At 38.5% G+C, this 24,948-nt stretch overlaps 1 protein-coding gene across 3 annotated transcripts in view; it reads left to right on the forward strand.

The window, feature by feature from the left end:
* Nucleotides 1-219: 219 nt before the first annotated feature.
* The window catches only part of KBTBD12 (kelch repeat and BTB domain containing 12), a 75,688-nt gene continuing 50,959 nt past the window's right edge, over nucleotides 220-24,948 (forward strand). For 2 of the 3 annotated variants that reach the window (XM_025991592.2, XM_072720144.1), the window contains exons 1-5: nucleotides 220-418; nucleotides 2,865-2,918; nucleotides 8,883-10,091; nucleotides 14,570-14,840; nucleotides 17,309-17,459. In XM_025991592.2, coding sequence (XP_025847377.1) covers nucleotides 9,022-10,091; nucleotides 14,570-14,840; nucleotides 17,309-17,459 — 1,492 coding nt within the window. In that variant the 5' untranslated portion in view covers nucleotides 220-418; nucleotides 2,865-2,918; nucleotides 8,883-9,021. Of the gene's footprint in view, nucleotides 419-2,864; nucleotides 2,919-8,882; nucleotides 10,092-14,569; nucleotides 14,841-17,308; nucleotides 17,460-17,614; nucleotides 17,843-24,948 lie in introns of those variants that run through there. The other variant, XM_072720145.1, reaches the window with a different exon arrangement.

Raw genomic sequence — 24,948 nt, forward strand, 5'->3', positions numbered from 1 at the left:
CCGCTCTGCGCCTGCGCCCGCACCCTGGGCCTTCACCGGGGCCCGCTCGGACGACCCGCGCAGGCGCAGAGCGGCCGCATCCTGGGCTCCCAGGCCGGCGCCGAGGGCCCGCACCTGTCGCTGCAGGGGAGCTGCCAGCGCCCTCCCCCCCCCGCCCCCCGCGCTGCCCGGGCCCTCGGTCCCCGGGCCCCGGCTGGCGCAGCGCGCTCTATTTATATCGCTGGGCCCAGACAGGCCCATATTGGGCAGTGCCCGCCGGTCCTGCCCGCTAGCTGCCCTGCCCCGCCCCGCCCCGCCCCGCCCCGCCCCGGCCGGCCCGGTCTGCCCGGTCTGCGCGGCCACCGGGCCAGGTCCCGGCGCCATCGCTGCGGCCTCTGCGGGGCCGTGGGGCCGTGCCTCAGCCGGGGATCAGCAGCTAGTAAGTACGGTGACCGAGGAGACGCGGGCCCCTGTCGAGGGCCTTGTCTGAGCTCTGGGGCCAGGCCAGTGGGGCGGCCTCCCGGCCCTCAGCACTTGCTGGCCCACTGCGCTTCCCTCCCTGGGCCTGGGGCCCGGCTCCTGCCTGCCCAGCCCAGCAGTGCCTTCCTTCTAGAGACCATCCTTGCCCAGCCAGGCGTCCCCTCTCTCCCTGACGTGGCAGTATTCACTGCTGTAGCCTCATCTGCATTAACGCTTGCCCCCTTCACTAGACTGTAAGCTCCATATAGGTAGGAAGGCCATGTCTCTCCTTCCTGGCCTCAGCCCCGGGCCTTGAGTAGGGCCTGGCGCTTTAAAAAGCTTCAGTAAGCATCGAAAGTATCCCCAGGCAGCTCCCTTAACTTAAAAGCCAGGAATATAATTGCCTTGCATTTCCCCCCTACTTGATTCCTAAGAGGAACTAATGAGCTACTGTATAATGCATGTTAAAGCACTTTGAAAAGTATAAAGCACCCTGAGAATGCAAAACAGTGTGAATGCCTCAAAGGAAAGCAAAAAGGAAACTTGTCTTACTGAGCTTTATCATTTATAAGCCTGGCAGTTATGAAACACCTAGTGTGGGGGATGGGGCATGGATTATTACTATTAAATGAATCCGGTGTTATTCCATACTAGTGGGAAACTCCGTGCATTTAGGGTGGTGGGATTCTGGGCCATTTTCTACCAGTGTCTGTGCATTATGTGATAAGTAAAATAAGATGTGGGAATGGAATGATGAAAATCAGAGGTCACAAATAAATGGTTGTAGGGTAACTAAAAAGGCAGGGGGAGAAAAGCAAGAGCATGAGAAGAATTATAAATGAGGACTGACACTCAGGTCTCACTGCAGGATAATGGGGGCTGGAGAAAAGAGAATAGATGTGCCATCTGAGAGGTGGCAACCATGGGCTCAGGTCATACACATTTGTCACCATGGGAATTAATGGTCCCCTGTTGCCACACCCTCCATTTTTTTTAGTAGATGCTACTGTGTGTCAGTTTTGATAATTACTTTAAAAAATAAAAAAAAAAAAAAAGGTCTGTGAGCAGCCAGTTTGTGATCTCTGGCTTCAGTTCCCTAAAAATTGGGGCCTAATTCCTGAGAGCACATGGTGACTGGGAATTAACTTTGAAAGTAGAAGTGAGAAGTGGGTGTCACAGTGCATCAAGCTACAGGCAAAGAAGTCAACATAAGGGTTCTGGGTGATTTGTTTGACTTGGGAAAAATAGCAACTTGAAGGATCAAGCACAACTTTTAAATGTAGAAAAACTCAAGAGCGTGGTTTATTAACATGTATAAAATGAGAAGAAAAAAGTTATCATGAACTTGTAATTTAGGACTAAACAAAACATTTAATTGCACAGACCTTATTTAGCAGCTCCAATGTAGCAGGCATCACAGACAGATGTTAAGAATATGGAAATGATTAAAACATGAGCCCCCTACCCTCAATGTGTTCATCATTGAAAGGGGAGGCAGGCAGATGCAACAATCACTATGTTCAAGGTATAAGCAAGGAAGAGCAGAGAAAGTTTCATGGGGAAAGTGATGTATTAGCTGAATTTTTTTTTAAGATTTTATTTATTTAGTCATGAGAAACACAGAAAGGCAGAGGCATGGGTGGAGGGAGAAGTAGGCTCCCTGTGAGGAGCCCGTCTGGGGACTCCATCCCAGACCACAGGATTACAACCTGAGCCAAAGGCAGATGCTCAACCACTGAGCCACCCAAGTGCCCTGAGCTGAATTTTGAAGAGCCACTTGCATTTTTTAAAAGATTTTATTTATTCATGAGAGACACAGAGAGGCAGAGACATAGAGGAAGAAGCAGCCTTCTCTCAGGGAGCCCGAAGTGGGACTCAATCCCAAAACCCCAGGATCACAACCTGAGCCAAAGGCAGATACTCAACCACTGAGCCACCCAGGCGGAATGGGGAGAAAAATATTCCAGACAGAACAACATGTGTAAAGGCAATGTATGCATTAGAATTGTTAGTTCAGGGGATCCCTGGGTGGCTCAGCGGTTTAGCGCCTCCTTTGGCCCAGGGCGCGATCCTAGAGTCCCGGGATCGAGTCCCATGTCAGGCTCCCGGCATGGAGCCTGCTTCTCCCTCCTCCTGTGTCTATGCCTCTCTCTCTCTCTCTATGTCTATCATAAATAAATAAATAAATAAATAAATAAATAAATAAATAAATCTTAAAAAAAAAAAAAGAATTGTTAGTTCAGTAATACTAAAAAACTGAAAGATACAAGGAAGGAAAGCCAGGAGCTGAGGCAGGAAAGGTGGGGAGATACCAGATTGTGAAGGGCCTTGTGGTGTTGAATGAGGGGTGGTGTTGGTGAAAATAGGCTCTTTTTTTTAAAATCTGTATTAGTGAAGTGTATTTGACATACAATGTTATGTTTCAGGTGTACAACATAAGTGAACTGGACAATTTCAGAAAGTATGCAGTGCTCACTATGGTAAGTACAGTTCTCCAATTGTATTCCCTCCTTTCACACTTCCTGAAGGCAACCCTATCCTAAATTTGATGTTTTTTATACTTACCCTTCATTCCTCTGTATTCCGCCACAGTTGTATGTATCCTTAAAGAATATATAATTTGTTAAACTTTTTATCTTTTTTTAAAAGATTTATTTATTAAAGAGAGAATGAGAGTGTGAAGGGGGTTAGGGACAGAGGGAGAGAGAATCTCCAGCAGACTCCCTGCTGACCATGGAGCCTCCTGCCTCTGGGCTCCGTCTCAGGACCCTGAGATCATGACCTGAGCCAAAATCAAGAGTCGGATGCTTAACCAACTGAGCCACTCAGGCGCCCCTCATTTTTTTATTATGATGTAACTTGAAATTCACAGAACACTTCCAAGAATGGTATAAAAAACTCCCATATACCCTTTCCCAGATTTACCAATTGTTTATATTTTGTCAGAATATATCATCTATATTTACTCTGTTAGAACATAACTACTTTGCATATTTTAAACATGAGATCAATGGTATATAGATAGCATCTATTCTTCTACAGTCTTTTGCACACATTATGTTTGTGAAATTCATGTTGATATATGTAGCTCTCGTTCATTGTTTATGCTGTACAGTATTCTCTTGAGTGAATATCCTCTAGTTTATCTGTTCTCGTGTTAATCAATATTTAGGTTACTTCCATTTTTTTGCTATTTCAAACAGTGCTGCTATGAATTTAAACTAGTTTTGACTTCAGCAAAACATGGAAGCAAACTCATGTATCATTCGTTATGTAGAAAAAGTAGCAACCTTAAAGATAATGCAAAGATTATAAAAGTAAACATTATAAAAGCAAATCCTTGTCAGTTTAACATTTTTATGCCACATTAAAATTTGTAGCAGTTTATCTTTCAAAACTAAATACACTGGACATGGGTATAACTGCATTTTGGATTTGCAAAGTAATTAGGCTTTATTCTTGTGATTTGTATTTATCTTTGCTACTCATTTTTTCTCTGTTATTATGGGTACTATTAATATGAATGCACCAGTTCAGTCTTCTATAAATTGGAACAGAGAATAACTTCCCATTGATACCATTGAGAACATTTATACAGTTTTGTTTTGCTGATGAGAGGAGAATGCCCTCTCTGCCCTCATTACAAGAAAAAGTTGCTGTCAGCTCTCTTTTATTTATAAGCTGTGTCTGTACCCACAAGCAGTTTGTATATGGACCCAAACATTGTTATTATTAGAAAATCATTTCTACAGGTGTATCCTGCTTCAGTTGTACCAAACAGATTTTACCAAGCAAATGATGTATTGTACATGCATGGTCTTCTTGAATTCTCCCAACTATTCTTAAATAATTCTCAAAGATGAGAAAACTGAACAAGGCTAGGAAAGGCTAAGAAACTTGCTCATGTCACTAGATAGTAGAGCAAGTAGGGCAATTCAAACCCAGACCTCAGTAACCCAGCGAAAGCCCATGTGTCTAGACGCTGAGCTACACTCTCCTATGCTACTATAAAATAACAATGATTTCCATTTATTGATGCCAAGAACTGACCTACTTTTATATACATTCTCCCCATTTTACAGATGAACAAACCAAGGTTTGGAAAGGTTAAGTCATTTTAGGATTATAGCAAGTAAGTGACTAAACTGAGATTCAAATCCAGCACACACTCACTTAAGAGCCCCCATCTACAATGCCAGTATCTTCTCTGGACCTTATAGGTACAGGACACAATGCTGAGAACGTCTTTGAAAGTATGGTGGTACATTTAACTGCCTGGATATTTTCCAGGATTTCCATCAGTAAATTCATTTGGTCCATAAATCCATTGAAATCTTGAGTAGCTTTCAAGAGGTGTATAAAACAAGTGGAAGGAGGGGATACTTAACAAATATATACACCCTCTAAAAAATTCATAAATGTTTCTTCAGAATGTTGGAAACAGTTATTTCTGTTTTAAAAGTGTTTGTTGTTGTTGAAGCCAATATTTTGTGCAGACAAGCTGCATCCAAATAAAGTGTATGTTCAAAAAATTGACTTATATTTGGGATCCTTGGGGACAACCAGATGATCTTTTTTAATCTTTTTGAATCAAAACTCTTCAGCGGGGCTTAAGCAGAGAAGTGGAGGTTAGCCACACAGATGGGATATTGTCCTTTTCATGATCTAGAAAATGGACTTATTTGTAACAGCAGAGCAAGAGTCGTTGTCCTGTGGCCTGTTTTTGTATAGCCAAAGCTAGGAATGGATTTAATTCTAAATAGCTTTTAAAAATCAAAAGAAGGGATCCCTGGGTGGCGCAGCGGTTTGGCGCCTGCCTTTGGCCCAGGGCGCGATCCTGGAGACTCGGGATCGAGTCCCACGTCAGGCTCCCGGTGCATGGAGCCTGCTTCTCCCTCTGCCTGTGTCTCTGCCTCTCTCTCTCACTGTGTGCCTATCATAAATAAATAAAATTAAATTTAAAAAAAAAAATAAATAAATAAATAAAAATAAAAATCAAAAGAATACTGTTTCGTGACACATGAAAAGATATGAAATTCAAGTTTCAGTAGCCCTAAAACATTTCATTGGCACACAGCCATGCTCATTTGTTTATGTATTACATACATACATACATTTTGCATTACAACAGCAGAGTTGAGTTGTTAGGAATGAGACCCTAGAGCCCAAGAACCTGAAATATTTACTCTCTGGCCCTACTTTGCCCACTCTTGCTTGAGAGTGAATGGTTAAGACTGCAGATTTTGGAGTCAGAACTGATTTTAAAACTCAATTCCTGCACCTGTGGCCATTGAATGAGAAGAGGTAAACTCAGAATCACTTAGTGATCACAAGAAGAAACAAAGGGGCGCCTGGCTGGCTCAGTTGGTTAAGCATCAAGCTTTTGGTTTCAGCTCAAGTCATGATCTCGAGGTCATGAGATTGAGCCCTGTATTGGCTGTGTGCTTGAGATTCTTTTCCCCCTCCCACTACCTCCCTCTTTCCTCCTCCCTGGTCACTTTCTCTCCTTCAGAGTCTTTCACGTGCTTTCTCACTCTTTCTCTCTCAAATAAATAAAATATTTTTTTTTAAAAAAGAATAATTAGAAGCTTCTCTAGTTCTTTTACTTGACAGTATACTATCAGAAAACATAAGAATATAACAGAAGTGTAATTTTGCAAAATATGTAATTGCAATTACCTTTAGCAACCTTTCCTCAACCTTTTTTGCATATGCCACTTTGTACCAGTAAGGACTCTTGAGTGTCAGTTACAGCAATCCCAATTCAAACTAGCTTAAACAATAAAGGAAATGGTTTGTCACTGAAAACTGAAAAATAGAGATGTAAAGTATGTTTCAAACCCATGCTCTGGATTCTCTGCCTTCTTCCCTATATTAACTATGTCCTCATGCTGGCTTATGGGGACATGGCTGTAGCAGTTCCAGACCTCTCATCTACATAACACATGGACACCCCAGCCATTGAACCAGAGACCTGAACTTCACTCTGATTTAGCCAGAATGTGACAGATGTGGTCTCACATCTGTCCTTGATCCAGCCACAGTGGTCCTACTCTATCTGCTCCAAGAGAAGGCAGGTTGGACTCTGGGGGAAACCCAACATTGTCCACTGCAAAGTTGTTTACAAGGTACTACTATATTTATAAAGAAAAGAAGCACATATTTTACTAGTTATTCCATTTTTAACTTCTCTTTGAAACTGATGCTCCCTGTGTTTTTATTAAGCTAGCCCTATGCCACAAAGTTCAACAAGGGTGGTTTGGTTCCTATCTTAAATATACGAAATCCTGAGGCACCTGGGTGGCTCAATTGGTTAAGCGTCCCCCTTTGGCTCAGGTCATGACCCCAGGGTCCTGGGATCAAGCCCCACATCGGGCTCCCAGCTCAGTGGAGAGTCTGCTTCTCCCTCTGCCCTGCAATCCTGCTTATGCTCTCTCTCATTCTCTCAAATAAATAAATCGTTTTTTAAAAAGATTTTACTTATTTTTTCATGAGAGACACAGAGAGGCAGAGACACAGGCAGAGGAGAAGCAGGCTCCATGCAGGGAGCCTGATGTGGGGCTCAATCCCAGGACCCTAGGATCATGACCTGAGCCAAAGGCAGATGTTCAACCACTGAGCCACCCCCCATACCCCTAAATAAATAAATCTTAAAAAAAAAAAAAAAGATACAAAATCCTAGGTTTGCTGTCATAACGTCAGAGTCCCTAGCATCTCATTTCTTCCTAGCAGCATCAAGGTCAACACTTTAGGAACTAATGAGTCTGAACTGCCTACATCATACTGGATCTAGTGATCCTATCTGGAAACTGCTCTTGGCTTTCTAGCACTGGTACCAATATCCTCTAAGTGATTTTTAGGTATCAGTACAAATGGAATAGTAGAAATTTGTTAATATTTATTTCCTTATAAGGAAACTTCTGGTTTTCAGCTCAAAGTAACAGCTGCCATCTATAAAGTTGATTGATGTGTTTATGTACAAAGAAGTCCACATGATATGACTTGGGCTACTCCTAATGTGTTGTAGGAGAGCTTAGAAATATAATGACCTCTTAATTACCCACAATTGGATTCTCTTTGTTAAAGTCTAAAACAGATGAAAGTAAAAAAGCAAAGGTTCACTTTTAACCTGCAAGGCCTCACAAAGACTTAAGCTGAGCCATTAATGCTGGCACATCTGACAAGCAGGGTTTTATTCCTGATTCGGGTATACAGGTTCTGAGATTGGCTAGTTGTTATCATTCTACATGCTCCAGTGCAGTGATTTTTAGGTATTATAGTTGCCATTATATACTTAAATCTTCCTATGGTGCCTAACCCTTGTTTCCTGAAATGAACTTTAATTCAACACCAAAAAAAGTGCCATCTCTCATTGCAATACACTGAGAATTGAAATGGAGAAATCTCACTGAGCGTTCTAATCTTGATAGGATTACAGAGATGTAGAACATTTAGAACTTTTACAGCTGAAAAATTAGCTTTTGTCTGATTGAAATTACTGCCTGTCTTCCTCTCTTAATTCCTAGTACTTAGTACTGACTTTTCTACCATCATTTATTCTCACTGTGTGCAACTTATAACCAAGTAAGAACTAGACAGGGTGACAGGGCCTGGAGATCTGCTTCTCCCCTGAAGGTTGCTGACTCCAGGAATGTCTTTCTTTAAATCAAAATAGCTAATTAATGTCCTTGAAGGGCCCTGTTTCCATTCCCCAGGGCAAGGTGAAGACAGACAACTAGGTTCAAGAGACTTTTGATTAGACCAGTGCTTTTTAAGGGGAGAAGGGAGTCCATCGCAGCTGCTGTAAAGTAGGGAGCAAAGAGAAGCTTAACAAGAAGTGGGGATGGAGGAATGGGATGGCTTTTGTGCACTTTCTAAGTTTAGAATGGTTTACTTGTATGTTTCGAGTGTTACGAATTCTCAGATCAGCAGTCATTTGGTGGTGCTTTCCAAAGCACCATTTTGAATTATTTCCCCCAGAGGAGAAGTTTGAACAGAATTTTAATGGACTTTTTTTTCCCTTAGTCCTCCTGTGTGGTTCTGTGGCCATTATAACATTCGAGTGTGTTTTTGGGGGCAGGTGCACATGACATTTTCAGTGATGCATCTCCTCGAAGAGCAGGTTACCTAATGCCCCTGCTCCTTGGCCTGCGAGCCCGCTGTATTTGGTAACAGCAAATGGAATCACAAAATGTACCATCTTACCACTTCTCTTCATTCACCTTGCCAGGGAGGACTTACCAGCCCTCGTAGAAAAATCTCTGCTGCAGATTAGGTTAATAGTGTTAGTAGTTAATAATTTACTTGTTTATACTCTCACATTATTTTTAGATACAAAAGTGGTTGTCTTAAACTACTGCATTTGGAATGTATAACACTTATTTATAAATACTTCTTAGTACTAATGCTGCATATTTAAATCACAGAGAATCTTTTTCTTACAGGAAACAGGATTCTTTGCTTTCCATCAGGAGTGTTCTAGGACATCTCTGTTGCTTTGTGAATAATCAGACATGCAAATAGCCCCTCAAGAATCCAGCTAAATTTGAAGACGTCGTACTTAGAAACATTGAAAAGTGTATCATGGAGTGCAAGACTGAGGGAAAAGAAAAATACCAACATAGTTTGAACTTACTGAATCAAGTTAAGAACATGAGAGAATTAGCAGAAATGATAGATGTAGTACTGATAGCAGAAGGGGAGAAATTTCCTTGCCACCGGCTGGTCCTATCTGCATTTAGTCCCTATTTCAAAGCTATGTTCACCTGTGGACTACTTGAATGTACTCAGAGGGAAGTCATACTTTATGACATCACAGCAGAAAGTGTGTCCGTGATATTGAATTACATGTACAACGCGGCTTTAGAAATCAATAATGCCAATGTACAGACTGTAGCTATGGCTGCCTATTTTATGCAGATGGAAGAAATCTTTAGTGTGTGTCAAAAATATATGATGGACCATATGGATGCCTCAAACTGTGTAGGTATCTATTATTTTGCAAAGCAGATAGGAGCTGAAGATTTATCTGATCAATCGAAGAAATATTTATATCAACACTTTGCTGAGGTAAGCTTACATGAAGAAATACTAGAAATTGAAGCACACCAATTTCTGAAACTTATCAAATCAGATGACCTTAACATATCGAGAGAAGAGAGCATTCTGGACTTAGTCCTGAGGTGGGTAAATCATAACCAAGAAATGCGCACAGAGCATCTTGTTGAGCTTTTGAAGCAGGTCAGATTGGAACTTATAAATCCTTCTTTTTTAAGACAAGCCCTAAAAAGGAACACAATGCTTCTATGTGATGCAAATTGCATTGACATAATTCAAAATGCGTTCAAAGCCATCAAGACACCCCAGCAGCACTCTCTAAATCTTCGTTATGGCATGGAGACTACTAGTCTGTTGCTTTGCATTGGCAACAACTCTTCAGGAATCAGGTCAAGACATAGGAACTATGGGGACGCCAGTTTTTGTTTTGATCCTGTTTCACGGAAGACCTATTTTGTCTCCTCTCCCAAGTATGGAGAGGGCTTGGGAACCGTGTGTGCTGGTGTGGTCATGGAAAACAACACCATAATTGTGGCTGGAGAAGCAAGTGCCTCTAAACTCTCTAGACAAAAAAACAAGAATGTTGAAATCTATAGGTTTGTATCCCGCAAATATTTGTAAATTGGTTTTAATTATCTTGCTTTGACATTAGCAACGGTAGAAGAAAGTACTCTGGAAAGAGTGCTCATATCTTCAATTACATGTAGTCAGAATTACCTATAATTACATGTTTTATATATATATATATATAATTCATAATGAAATCACCCACATTTTAAAATTTGTTTTTTCCTTTTATTTGTTAAGAGCATACAATTGGATTTCCATAAGTTAAATGTGTATATGTTATGATTCTATTTGTAGTTTCATGCTTAGCTTTCATTATTGATCCATATGAAAGAATGTAATTGCTTAGTTACAAGTTTTGAAGAGCTTGATATGACTTTTAACAAGAAGAAAAGTTTATTAATACTGATCCCTTTGAACTGATATCTTTAGCTCATAATTCAGAGTAGTAAATAATTTTTTTCTCAACCAAGAATTACTAATTATCTGTTGGCTTTCATTCTACATCCTTAATTTGTAGATCTTCTAAACCTCCAGTAGCATAAAATGCCTGTGGCCTAAGAATGGTTCAAGTTCTAGAATCATAGGAGACATGAGTATCTGCTAAATAGCATATTATCTAGGTCTCAAATATGAGGAGCATACATTCGTTTACTATTTATTCAGCAAGTATTCAGTGAGCTTTCAGGGCTTCAGTCTAACTTGGTAAATAAAAAATATGTATATAGAATAAGCACTAGGTAGTAAAGCTCTCCTTCGGTATCCTCTCCCTCTCATTTCCCCCTTATGAGGATTTGTTAAGACTTTTCAGTGAGAAAGGAATTATTGCCGGCAAAGTTGGGACAAAGAAAGAGTTAAGAGGTCTACTATTTTTTTGTCCTCTCTTAACATTCCATTATCTGCTTTCAGCTATAGGCCTGTCCCCTTTTCACCTTCATCCCCCTTAGTAGTGATAGGGGAGGGACTGTAGAGCTCTGGGTGAGACCTGGCCCTGTGCCCTTGAGGGCAGAACGTGTCCCTGGGCAGCAAGCACAGTCTCCCTCAGAATAATTATGACTACAGAGCCAGGATGCCAGGACTCCTAGGTGCCCTTCTTTTCATCGTAGGGCCTCTTCTACAAATACCTCAGGTTCTTTACATAGCTCTTTTTCTTCCTCATCAGGACAGTCCATGGTTCTGCCATTATTTTTATTTTTTATTGTATTTAAATTCAATTAATTAACATATAGTGCATTATTAATTTCAGAGGTAGAGTTTAGTGATTCATCAGTTGCATAGAACACCCAAAGTTCATTACATCACACACCTTCCTTAATACTCCTCACCCAGCATTCCTATTCCCCATTCCCATACCCCATGCCCCCCCACCACTTCCCATCCAGCAACCTTCAGTTTGTTTCCTAGAGTGAAGAGTCTCTTATGGTTTGTCTTCCGCTTTGATTTCTTCCTATTTTTTTTTAAATTTTTATTTATTTATGATGGTCACAGAGAGAGAGAGAGAGGCAGAGACACAGGCAGAGGGAGAAGCGGGCTCCATGCACCGGGAGCCCGATGTGGGATTCGATCCCGGGTCTCCAGGATCGCGCCCTGGGCCAAAGGCAGGCGCCAAACCGCTGCGCCACCCAGGGATCCCCGATTTCTTCCTATTTTATTTTTCCCTCCCTTCCCCTTTGTTCATTTGTTTTATTTCTTAAATTCCACATATGAGTGAAATCATGATATTTGTCTTTCTCTGATTGGCTTACTTCATTTGGCATAATACCTTTTAGTTCATCCATGTTGTTGCAAATGAAGATTTCATCCTTTCTAATGGCTGAGTAATATTCCACTGTATATGTATACACATACACACACACACCACATCTTTATCCATTCATCTGTTGACGGACACCTGGTCTCTTTCCTACTTTGACTATTGTGAGTATTGCTGCTATAAACAGTGAGGTGTCTGTGCTCCTTTGAGTCACTATGTTTGTATCCTTTGGATAAATACCTAGTGTAATTGCTGGGTCATAGGGTAGCGCTATTTTTAACTTCTTGAGGAACCTCCATACTGTTTTCCTGAGTGGCTGCACGAGTTTGCATTCCCACCCACAGTGCACAAGGGTTCCTTTTTCTCCACATCCTTACCAACACCTGTTGTTTCTTTGTGTTGTTGATTTTAGCCATTCTGACTGGTGAGAGGTAGCATCTCATTGTGGTTTTGATTTATATTTCCCTGATGCTGAGTGATATTGAATATTTTTTCATGTGTCTGTTGGCCATTTGTATGTCTTCTTTAGAGAAATGTCTATTCGTGTCTCCTGCCTAATTCTTGACTGCCATTATTTTTAATAAACATCCAACCTTGTCCAGGTGTCTTTCTGTTATGATCCTCAGACATCTTTCCTCTTTTTTTTGAAAGCCTACTTCCCTTTCTGATGACATACACTTATTATTACTTATTACTTCCTCCAATAATGAAATGGTCATCAAGGCAAATAATGGAAATATAAGAAGCATTGCTTTGGGCTTAAATAAGACAGACTTCTAGCAGATATCTAGATAATTAAAGTCTTACAGCACTACTGAAGGTCATGTTAGTTCCAGTTTATTATATGTGTGAGAAATGATCATCTCGTGGTACATTCCTACAATAATATTTCTGTTCTTACCCCTTTTATCTTTGCCTGGATGCTCTTCAACTTGCCTCTGCTCTATATAGTTCGTAGACTTCTATACAGATATATTTCTTGGCTTAAAAGAGGAAGTAGACCTGTACTCTAGTAGGTCATTTCTTTTCAGAAAAGATATACCTTTCCATCTCCTGTAATTCTTTCTCATACTTGGGGGTACAGACAGCTGAAGATATGTACACGATCAACCTCTGTGAATGTTGAACCGCTTTTGTCACTATTGCATTTTATGTCATATCCATTTTTCTTAATATGTTTTATAGTTTTATCTGGACATTTTCTCTCCCCATTTTTAGTTCAAAGGGTTAAAATCATATTAGCAAGATTGCCCAGCAAACACATAACTTCCCAATCTTCATGGGATGTATTTCAATCTTGGCCTGTTTTCTTAAACCTATTTTTTAGTTCTCTTGATATCCTCATCCACTGGCTTTACTTCAGTACCCACCCCATGCCACCATTGATGCCCAACCCTCCTTCCTCTTCTAAAATCCAGTCCAATTAAAAGCAGTGGTGAAAATATCATCTGTGATTCCAGGGACTGGCTCCCTACCTAGAATTACATAGAAGACAACGATTACTGGGTTTGTTCAGTTTCTGCGCTCAGTGTGTGACAAGCCAGACATGCCCTCCAGGAAAGGAACATTATCTTCCAACTTCCCTGTCAAGCCTGAAGCAAGGAGTTATCTCTAGGGAAGAGTATAAGAGTTGGCTCCCCGGAACAAGCAAAAACTACTATAATCCGATACAAAATAATGTTTGATACAAAATAAGTAGTCTGTACTTTAAAATTTTACCCCATATAGAACATTCATAATTTCTTCATTTGTTTCCAAGCAGAACACCTTTTTTTTTTTTCTTATTTTCCATATTTTCCTGGTTTTGTTTTAGTTTTGAATTCCAGAATATATTCTGGATTTTCTGGGACAGATCTGATTTCACATCCCAATGTCCCCATAAGTACTTTTGTTCTTCTTAGACAATGTGTCCCAAATCATGATTGGAGAAAACAGACTTACCATTATCAAGAGGCAAGACAAAAGATACCCACAAAATCATATATTTAGTGACTACAGAATTCCCCCCTGCCCCGCCACATAATATAGTTAACGTGCTGGACTCTAGGAGATACTGAGAGACCATATATCCTGGTGTGTCTACTTTCCAAAACCCTTCTCAGACTGACATACTTTTTTCATAGAAGAAATTGGCAAAATTATCATACCTGGAGCATTAAAACAGATGTTAAATGTAGCAGCAAACATCTACAGGTGCTCCTAACTCTGTTCTAAGCTAGTTACAACTACAAGAACAATCCTTAAAATTCTGTGTATTCTAATTTGTCCCATTAGAAATATCTGAATTGAGATATTTTGAGATTCTCTACTGGAAAGCTGATCGCTTTAATGTAGTATTAAAATGAGACTTCTAGTCTACAGAATAAGACATTTTTGTATTTCATTTTTACTCATTCCTCTTTTATAGTATAGTAAAATTACAAATGATTTGTTGCAAGATTTCCTATTTGTTCTTGATTTCTGTCTCAGAATTAGGAAATGAAAGCTAGTCCTGGATAATCTATACTTTGTCAATATATTTTCTAAAATTCTGCAGAGAGATATGGTTAATTATTTCTGTGAACATTATAGTTTGTTCATTAATCCTTGCCACAAAAGAAGCACAAACCTGTATTACTATCTTAATGTTTCTTCCTCTCCAATTAGAAGAACCAAATGGTGTTGTTTCTAGCTGGAGAAGAAATTTAAGTGTGTTTCTTGGATAAGTTGTTTTCCAGTTAACACTAATCCTGGGTTCTCTCTTTTAATTTGCAGGTATCATGATAGAGGAAACCAGTTTTGGGAAAAGTTATGCACAGCTGAATTTCGAGAGCTATATGCTCTGGGCAGTGTCCATAATGACCTCTATGTTATAGGAGGACAGATGAAAGTTAAAAACCAGTATCTCATTACAAACTGTGTCGATAAGTATTCTGTAGAACGGGACAGTTGGAGAAGGATGTCTCCCCTTCCACTGCAGTTGGCATGTCATGCCGTAGTAACAGTGAATAATAAGCTTTATGTGATCGGAGGCTGGACCCCTCAGGTTAAGAGATGTCCTGTACATGTAATTGGCATGGCTGTGCTACATCTGGCTGCTGTGTTGAAAAATATTGTAGTTATTGAACACTAAAAGAGCATGACTTACATCTTGGTAAAATGCCTTTTATAGGATATTAAACTTAAGATTGTAAAGTGTGAAGGCAGTTTAGGAGAATGAATTTTAAAGTGTGTTATTCATAGACACAACTTCATTCAGTATTCATGCTATGCTCTTTATAATCCTTCCCATTCTTGCTAATTATGAATGAGGCTTCTGCTGGGGAATGATCTGTGGGGAGCATCTAAGAAGAGATAAGAGACACTGGATCCTCTTCCCACTTCTGTCTGCTTAATAGTTGTCTGAGCTGAGGCAAGTAGCTCCTAGGTCTTTTCCAAATTTAAAGTTCTTAGTCTAGGGGCACCTGCGTGGCTCAGTGGTGGAGCATCTGCCTTTGGCTCAGGTTGTGATTCTGGGGTCCTGGGATCGAGTCCTTCGGGTTCCCCATAGGGAATCTGCTTCTCCCTCTGCCCGTGTCTCTACCTCTCTCTATGTCTCTCATGTCTTTATAAATAAATAAAAATCTTAAAAAATGAAGTTCTTAGTCTTAGTGGGAAACCAGAATATTCTGCCTGTGATGGCACAATCATTTCCACAAAAGTATATTATATTGTGATTTTAAACATTTAATGTCTTTGATGGGCACCAGCAGAAAGAGAAACCAGGATACCATTTACATTGAAGCCCAGCAAAGACATGGCAAGCCAAGATTGCAAAGTCAGTAGAGCATGACCACAGTAGCCCTCCGTCTTCTCTCTCCCAACGCCTTGAGCTCTCAGATAGTAGCACGCCAGCTGCTTTCTGCCCTGGCCTGCCAGTTTTTCTCATGAGATGAATCTTACTGGCTCATTGTCCATCCCCATGACAAAAAGTATACTTATCTTTGCCTATATAATTTCTTGTTTTGGAAATTTGCTTCATGATCAAACTGATAAAACCAATGCTTTTTTGCATTCATTTCATAAGCTTGGATTTTGCCATTTGTTGCATATCATACCTGTTTCTAAAACTTAAACTTAACATTTAATACATTTTGAAATGTTTCCTGTGTATCAAAAAGTAGTACAGATTTAATCACAGCTAGTAGCTGAAACCTGACCAGTTATTTGTAATTAAGCATTTTCAGGGCTGTCCATTACAGAGTTAATTTTGCATAAATAAGCTCCAGAGGGGCTTTTCTTTGGTTTTCTTTCCACTAAAATAAAGATCAAATACTTAAAAATTAGAAGGAAAATTAATAAAATCAATATATGGGATCCCTGGGTGGCGCAGCGGTTTGGCGCCTGCCTTTGGCCCAGGGCGCGATCCTGGAGACCCGGGATCGAGTCCCACGTCGGGCTCCCGGTGCATGGAGCCTGCTTCTCCCTCTGCCTGTGTCTCTGCCTCTCTCTCTCTCTCTCTGTGACTATCATAAATAAATAAAAAATTTAAAAAAAAATTAAAAAAATAAAATAAAATAAAATCAATATATGTTACTGTATAATGTCTTTGAACAAATGACACATGAATATTTATTGTGTAACAAAAGCTTTAGCTGGTCCCTACCTAATACAATACATTAAATTGCAAGATAACCTGGGGTTGCGATTGCATCATAGCGACCATAATCCCTGGTGTATTTAAAGTAATTAAATTAATTACAATTTTCCTAAGGATGGCAATTATTTCTGTGTGAAACACCTGCATCCAAAACAAAAGGCACTTAAAAAGCATCCTTTGATGTCATAAAAGTTCTTAACACATCGAAGACAACACTACTTCACCTGAAGTTTATGATTAGGGGAAGCTATTTCATGTGTGTAAGAATAAATAGTTCAGTTTTTACTGCCTCTATTAATTAAAAATGCATATAAATAAATACATAAAAATAACTGCAAATAATGTGTATTAATCCATCAATCTTGAAAATTAAGTTCAGACTATTCCTATATAGGTCAGACTCTGATTACTGAAACACTAAAACATTTTCTTAATTTTATTCCGTCTGGATTAGAAAAATATTATAGAGAAAAATGCCTTATGAATTTTTAAAATTAGTTTCTCACAAATATTAAACTAGCACTATAAAGTTTGCTGAAATAGCACTTTAAATACTGTTCAAGAAAGTTGGGTTTCATTTTTAAGGCTCTGCAGTTGCTTCATTTTTTAAAAAGTGCTGTCTTGTCTCTTTGCTCAGATCACAGATTGTTTGCTATAAGCCGACACCCTAACTCCATTATTAAAGAATATAAATTCCTCTGACATTGACAGCATACTTATCACCCCCAAGTCACGGGATCTGGTGTGTTTTTGAGTGTGAGTCTCAACAGCTAACTCCTATTCATCTCCTTAGCTGTCATGCTTGGATTAATTGCATTCATGTACTCAGATTTCTGAGTGGTATGTTATTATATCAGCTGTCGTATTTCACACAGATGGATCTTCCTGATGAAGAACCAGATCGACTCAGCAACAGACTGTTGCAGTATGACCCCAGCCAAGATCAATGGACAGACCGGGCGCCCATGAAGTTCTCTAAGTACCGATTCAGTACAGCTGTAGTCAACAGTGAGATTTATGTTTTAGGTAAGAAAAAGCATATTGTGAAAAGAGTATAACTACTTTTATTTTTCTCAGCAGTTTGCCTCAGTAAAAATGACAGATTCTCCCTTCCTATTGCATCCCAGTTCAGATGTATTTGTAACTAGCCAAAAATGTTCTTTTGTTTCTTGTTTTTCCAGAGCACAGTCAGATAAGATTAAATGAAAGTCCATTGACTTATTGAAAGCAAAATTATTTATATGGAATTTTCAAGTGACTTGGAATGCAAGAACAATAATGATACATCTTTATATATAGTGTCAAGTACAATATTTTGAAATGGGAATAAGCCTTTGGCCACCTTTAGTTGATGAAATGTGGATTTTGCAACCAACTGTGATTGTGCTAGTAGAGTAAGCCACCCATAGGTAAGGCACGGATTATGCCAATCCTCTTCATTTTGTATCACCTAAATTTCTATAGAGGTGTTAGCAAATAATTATCTTCTGAATGCATTTTTTTCTTCTTTCTTAAATATGTGTGGTCTTATACTAACCAGTAGGGATTGATGAAAGACTAGTTCATTTCCACTAAAGTCCTAGAACATCTATGCTTCCCTTATCCTTCTTCACTTATTTTTTTCTCTTTTATTAAGTCCTTTGTTCTTCTAAACACATTCCATCACCTTCCCTCCTTTTCCTGCTATCCCTCTCCTATGTGGGAAAGGATGAGACTGGGACAAGGAGGCTGACCAGCTGGTAAACTGATAAATATTCCAGTATTCTTTACTTTATCCCATGCACATTGATGACTAACTGACAAAAACATAGGGAAGATGATGGGTACCAAAAAGATGGCAAAGAAAAAGCAGGAGATACAGGCTGAGAGCAAATCAAGCATTTGAATAGCTTTTTTTTTTTTTTTTTTTTTTTTGCTAAAGGGAAGCCATTATCTCTTGGCTGCCTGCACAGCATGGAGCAAAATAATTAATGCAGTCAAATATTAATAGTTTTATAATTTTAAGAACATTATGCAACATAATTTATGACTACCTCAGTTCTGAGACTCATAATTATAATTAAGTTTTTCCTCTGGAAATACATTTGTTACTTGGTTATAACCATATGCTGTGTCTTAGGCCCAGAAGAGACAGTATCTAAACTGGGCTAGATTGCCTAGGATAGATGTATAACTCCTGGGAGGGAAGGGCTGATCTCCTAATTATATTAAAGTTGGAAGTAGTCAAAAGTGTGATAAAAGTGATTCATCAGTTGAACAAAAATGAGATTTCCACCTAATGTGGAGCCACAGCTACACTAGATGTGGGTTTTGATAAATCATATGGGGAAAGCCACCTTAGTGACAGCCTTTAGAGCTTACACTTATTGGCATGAACAAATGTCTCCTAGATGAATGAAAGGAGGGAGATGCTAAGTGATGCATAAGATTTGGGTAGGTGACAGAGAAAAAAGAGTACACCTAGGAAGGGAGATGGTGTGAAGTGGCAGGGGAAAAAATGAGGAGGGAGAAAGCTCAAGCAGAGGCTTGGAGGTAAGAATGAATGTAGTAAGAATAGAGAATAACAGGATAGTGAATAAATGAACCTACCAGGTGTAGGGAGCTGCAGGAGACAGAGTTTATAGATAAACCGGCAGCCAAGTTACAAAGGTCTATGGTGGAGAACCAAAAGAACAATAGTAAGTACTGAGAAACTATGCAAAAGCAACATGATTAAAGAATGTTTGGAAGTATTGGTGAGGTGAGGATTAAATAACAGATCAAAGGTAAGGAAAGATTGGAAATGGAGACAGCAGTCGAGAAGGCTTTTGTAGTAGCTTAGAATCTAGTTTCTGGATATTCAGAACTGAGGACCGGATTCATAATCACTCAAATAAATGCCACCATGTTGTCAGATTCAGTCCAAAAGAGACCATTTCCCAACATTTGTTCCTTAATCCCCAAATATGCTTAGAAGCTTTGAAATGAAATGAGGTTTAGTTTTCAGGTATTTTTGTGGTAGCCTTAGTTCAGATTTTGTTCTTCATTGTATGTATAATTGGAATTGGGGCAAATACCATATAGAACCCCCAAGACCTTATCAGTTTTGAGGATTCACCCAGAGGATTATAGTCATTTGTTAGTTGTCTTAGCAAAATTCCAGTCTGCTTTTGGGATTCGAAGTATGCCCTACTGTGATGGGGATCACTGCCAATTATTACAATAACCCCTCTTCCTGATTCCTGTAATAGGTTTAATTTCTTACTATCTCCTAGTTACTCTAGAGGCTATGCCAAAATAACAGCCTCTGAAATATCCTTCACCATGGAAGTAAAGTGGGGAAGGTACCAACTTTGGAGTTACTTAGATTTGGATTGAAATCTTGTTTCCACCATTTACTACCTGCATGTCGTTGGTATAGTAAATCTTTTTTTTTTTTTTTTTTTGCTAATATTAAAATTGGAATGCCTACCTCTTAGAGTTAGGGTTAAATAGAACAAAGTATGTAAAATCCCTACAGTGTAAGTGTTCAGACATTTTAACTACTGTTTTTTGAGCCCCTTTGTGGTACAGACACTTTGCTGAATTCTTTGCATAAAGAAATGTATTTAATGGTCATAAGAAACTGATAAAATGGGATCCCTGGGTGGCGCAGTGGTTTGGCGCCTGCCTTTGGCCCAGGGCGTGATCCTGGAGACCCGGGATCGAATCCCACGTCAGGCTCCCGGTGCATGGAGCCTGCTTCTCCCTCTGCCTGTGTCTCTGCCTCTCTCTCTCTCTGTGTGTGTGACTATCATAAATAAATAAAAATTAAAAAAAAAATAATTAAGAAACTGATAAAATATTAACTCTTTTGTATGGAAGACTAGATATCTAGTCTGATCCTCCCACTGAAAATCCAAAAACAAACAAAAGATGTTGGGAATACATTTTTAAGACTTCTCTGAAAAGCATCTAAGATGTGTTATGGCAGTAGAAATTTAGCAGGCCAAAAGCTAAGTGAAAGCAGGAGGATCCAACTATGAAGAAGTGAATGAGTTGACATCCTCTCCCCAAAAAGCAACCATAAAACTGGACAGATTTTTCAAAAACAACCATTTCAGGTCTCTAGAAACCAACCAAAAACAACAAATTGAGAAGAATTAGCTTCTCAAAACTGCTGAACTTGAAGTCCTCAGGCAATCCTTGGCATTCTTTCCTGAGCTGCTCCAGTTGATCCAGCATAGGAGTTCTAGCAGGGTGGGCTAGCTGTGAAAACCAGCATCTTTGTTTGTCAAAGGGGGCTGACAAGTTTCAGAGTGAAGGATGGGAAACCCACATTCACAGTGACAAATGGGAAAAGCCTGCATGTCTCCTAACCTGAGCTTTTAGTCCTGCTTGGGACAGCAGCAGACAGGAGAATTAGCCAGAAATTTAATAGGAACCTGGAAATGAGAGTCCTAGTGGGGCTTGATAAATTCTCCACATATCCCCGGAGACTAGTGAAGCTGTACAGACATGGAGCCCATAAGAGGATATAAGCTCTTTACACAATCCGGGGTAGCTGGAAGTCTGAGCACATTGCAGAGCTCTGAGAAGGTTAGGCAAAAGGTAAAAGTCATGGTAGACTTAAAAACTTGCCTGAGCTTTGAGTGTGCTCCCAACCTACACTTAGACCCACCGAACAAGGCTGGAAGCCTTACTAGTGTTTGAGTACAAACAACTAGTCATTGACTAGACCTGAACCATGAAGAAATAAGAGTAACCCTATGCTAAAGAGAGAGAAAGAGAGAATTTTAAAAAATGGAGCAGTGACAGAAGCAAACCACAGGAGAGGCATATTAAATCTAAGCAAATCACTGAAAAACAACAGCAACAATAACAAAAAAGAAAAAATACCCTAGGGGAAAAAAGAAAATCAAAATTAAAAGTTGCACCAGATCAGCTGTATTATTTTAAATGTCTAGTGCCAACAAAAATTTATAATACATGTAAAGGAAAATAAACAGGGAAGTGTAACACATGCTGGGGTGGAGACAGGGAAGCATTCAATAAAATCTGTCTTTGAGGGGCTCCAAATGTTGGATTTAACAGGCATAAACATCAAAGTAGCTATTAAATACATGTTCATAGAATGAATAAAAATCATTTTTGAAGAATTTTTAAAGAATTAAAATAAAATGACAGTGACTCCCCAGTGCTATCAATAAATAGAAATTATCTAAAAGAACCAAATGGTAGGAAATATCAGAAAGGGAGACAGAACATGGAAGACTCTTAACTCTGGGAAACGAACTAGGCGTGGTGGAAGGGGAGGAGGGCGGGGGATGGGGGTGACTGGGTGGCGGGCACTGAGGGGGGCACTTGACGAGATGAGCACTGGGTGTTATTCTGTACGTTGGCAAATTGAACACCAATAAAAAATAAATTTATTATTAAAAAATAATAAAACTAAAATAAAATAAAAATAAATAAAAAATAAAAAAATAAAAAATAAAAGAACCAAATGAAAATTCTAAAGTTGTAAAGTATAAATAACCCAAATGCAAAATGTACATAATGAGTTGAAAAACAGATTTCAATTGTTGGAAGAAAGAATCAGTGACCTTGAAATAGATCAATGGAAAGTATTAATCTGAAGATGAGCAGGAGAAAATTGGAGAAAAATTAGCAAAGCCTCAGAGGCAATATGAAATATCACCAAGCCTACCAATATAGGGATGATTCCCAAAAGAATACGGAAAGGAACAGAATTTTTTTCAAATAATAATGGTCAAAAATGTCTCAGACTTGATGGAAAAACTTTAATCTACATATCCAAGAAGTTCATCAAACTCCCAAGTAAAATAAGTTTATGGAGATCCTCACCTAAGCACACTATAAACTAGTCATTGAAACACATCATGGACAAAAAATTAAAAGCAGCAAGAAAAAAAATGACATCATATATAGAGAGGAACAATAATATGCTCAACAGGTAACTTATCAGAAACAGGCAAGAAGGCATTGGAATAATATATTCAAATGCTGCAAGGAAAAATACACAACCAAAAATGTTTCTGTGTCCATCTTCTATGTTCAGCAAAACTATCTTTTTAAAATGAAAGTGCAGCAAAGACATTCTCAGATATATAAAGACCAAAGTAATTTATGGCTAGCAGACTTACAAGAAGTACTAAAGAAATACTGAAATCGGCAGCCCCAGTGGCGCAGTGGTTTAGCGCCGCCTGCAGCCCAGGGCATCATCTTGGAGACCCTGGATCAAGTCCCACGTCAGGCTCTCTGTATGGTGCCTACTTCTCCCTCTGCCTCTCTCTGTCTCTATGAATAAATAAACAAAATCTTTAAATAAAAAATAAAAAGAAATACTGAAATCCTTTAGGTTAAAAAGAAATATACCAGAGTACCTCTAATCCACAAGAAGAAATTAAAATCAGTGGAAATGACAAACATATGGATAAATATAAAAGACTTCATACATATTTCTATTTTTTCATCTCAATTTCTTTAAATGATATAAGAGCAGATAAAATAATAATTATGGAACTATGTTGGATTTATTAAATATGTAGATACAGTACATATAATGGTACCAAAATTAGAGGGAGAGGAACAAGAGACATATTGGAACAATGTTGCTAAATTTTAATAAAATTAAGGCAGTATTAACCTGCAGTAGATTGTGATAAAGTAACATGCATATTAGAATTTCTAGAGCAACTACTAAGAAAATTCAAATAATTTAAAAATCAAAAGAATTAAAATGGTACACTTAGAAAATGATAAACACAAAAGAAGACAGTGAAGGAGGAACAGAGGAACAAAAATAGTATGAAACAGAAAACAAATAGTAAGATAGCAATTACAAATCCAACTATATTTTTAAAAATTACATTAAATGGGAATGGACCAAATACTGCCATCAAAAGGCAGAGATTTCAGACTAAGAAAATAAGACCAAGTATATGCTGTCTATAAGAGACATACTTCATATTCAAATACATAAATAAATTGAACGTTTTATATTGTTTTATAGAAAAAGACCTACCATGCAAATTAACTTTAAGAGAATTGAAAGTAGTCTATCATTATCCTACAAAATAGACTTTAAGGAAAGAACTATTACTATAAAGAAATTTTGTAATAAAATGATCAATACACCAGGAATATATATACATATAATATATATACATATATTATACACACACACACACAAACACACATATTTCACATCCAACAACAGAGATCTAAAAAACAGGAGACAACAACTAAAATGAGAAATAGAAAATCACCATTGGAGATTTGTATCTCACCTTCAATAATTGAACAACAAGACAGAAAATCAGTGAATAACACTATCAACCAACTTATATGTGACATTTATAGTGCACACATATAATAGCAAAATACACATTCTTTTCAAATGTACATGAAACATTTCTCCAGGCTTAATCATATGCCAGGTCATAAAACAAGTCTGAATAGATTTTTTAAAAAGGATTTTATATATTCATTTGAGAGAGTACAAGCAGAGGGAGGGAAGGAGGAAGAGTGATAATCAGACTCCCCACTGAGCAGGGAGCCTGATGCATGGCTTGATCCTGGGACCCCAGGGTCATTACCTGAGCCAAAGGCAGATGCCCAATTACTGAGCCACCCAGGCACCCCCAACAGATTTTTTTAATTGGTGTTATTAAAACTATATTTTCTGACCATAAAATTATTAAATCATAAATCAAAGAAAAAGGAAATCCTCAAATATATGGGAATTAAATAGCATACTTCTAAATAACCTTTGAGTAAAAAAAAAATCACAAAAAAATACTTTGAATTGAATAAAAACTATAGGTCTATATCCCTCATGACCACAGATTCAAAAATCTTTGGGAAACAATTGGCAAATTGAATCTAGCAACATAAAAAAATGCTTATGTGTCATAAAAAATCCTTAAGACACAATAAACAAACTGAATCCAGCAACATAAAAAATGATTATATGCCATGGCCAAGTGGGATTTATCCCTGAAATGCAGGAATGCAACATTGATTGGTTCAATATCCAAAATAGAGTAATTTACCATACTAGTAAAGTACAAAAACCAAATGATCACCTCAAAAGATGTAGAAAAAGCATTTGACAAAATTCAACCCACATTCTTGATAAAAATCTCAACAAATTAGGAATAGAAGGGTATTTCTTCAACTTGTTAAAAAATGTCTATGAAAAACCTACAGCTAACATGATACTTGATGGCAATCTTTCTACCTAAAATTAGGAACAGGAAAGGATGCTTAGTCTTGTTCCTCCTGTTCAACATTGAAGCAGAGGTTCCAACCCACGCTATAAAGCAAGAAAAAGAAGTGAAAGTTATATGGATTAGAAAGGAAGAATTCTAAAGTCCTTATTCACAGATTATATATTCTTGGGTGTAGAAAATCCTAATGAAGCTCCAAGAAGTAAATAAATAAAAAAGACTACCAGAGCTAATAATTAATTTTAGCCAAGATCACAAGCTAAAGAGATCACGGGATGAGATCAGTATACAAAAAATTAATT

Source organism: Vulpes vulpes, chromosome 9 (genome assembly GCF_048418805.1).
Source record: "Vulpes vulpes isolate BD-2025 chromosome 9, VulVul3, whole genome shotgun sequence".
Taxonomy (NCBI): Eukaryota; Metazoa; Chordata; class Mammalia; order Carnivora; family Canidae; genus Vulpes; species Vulpes vulpes.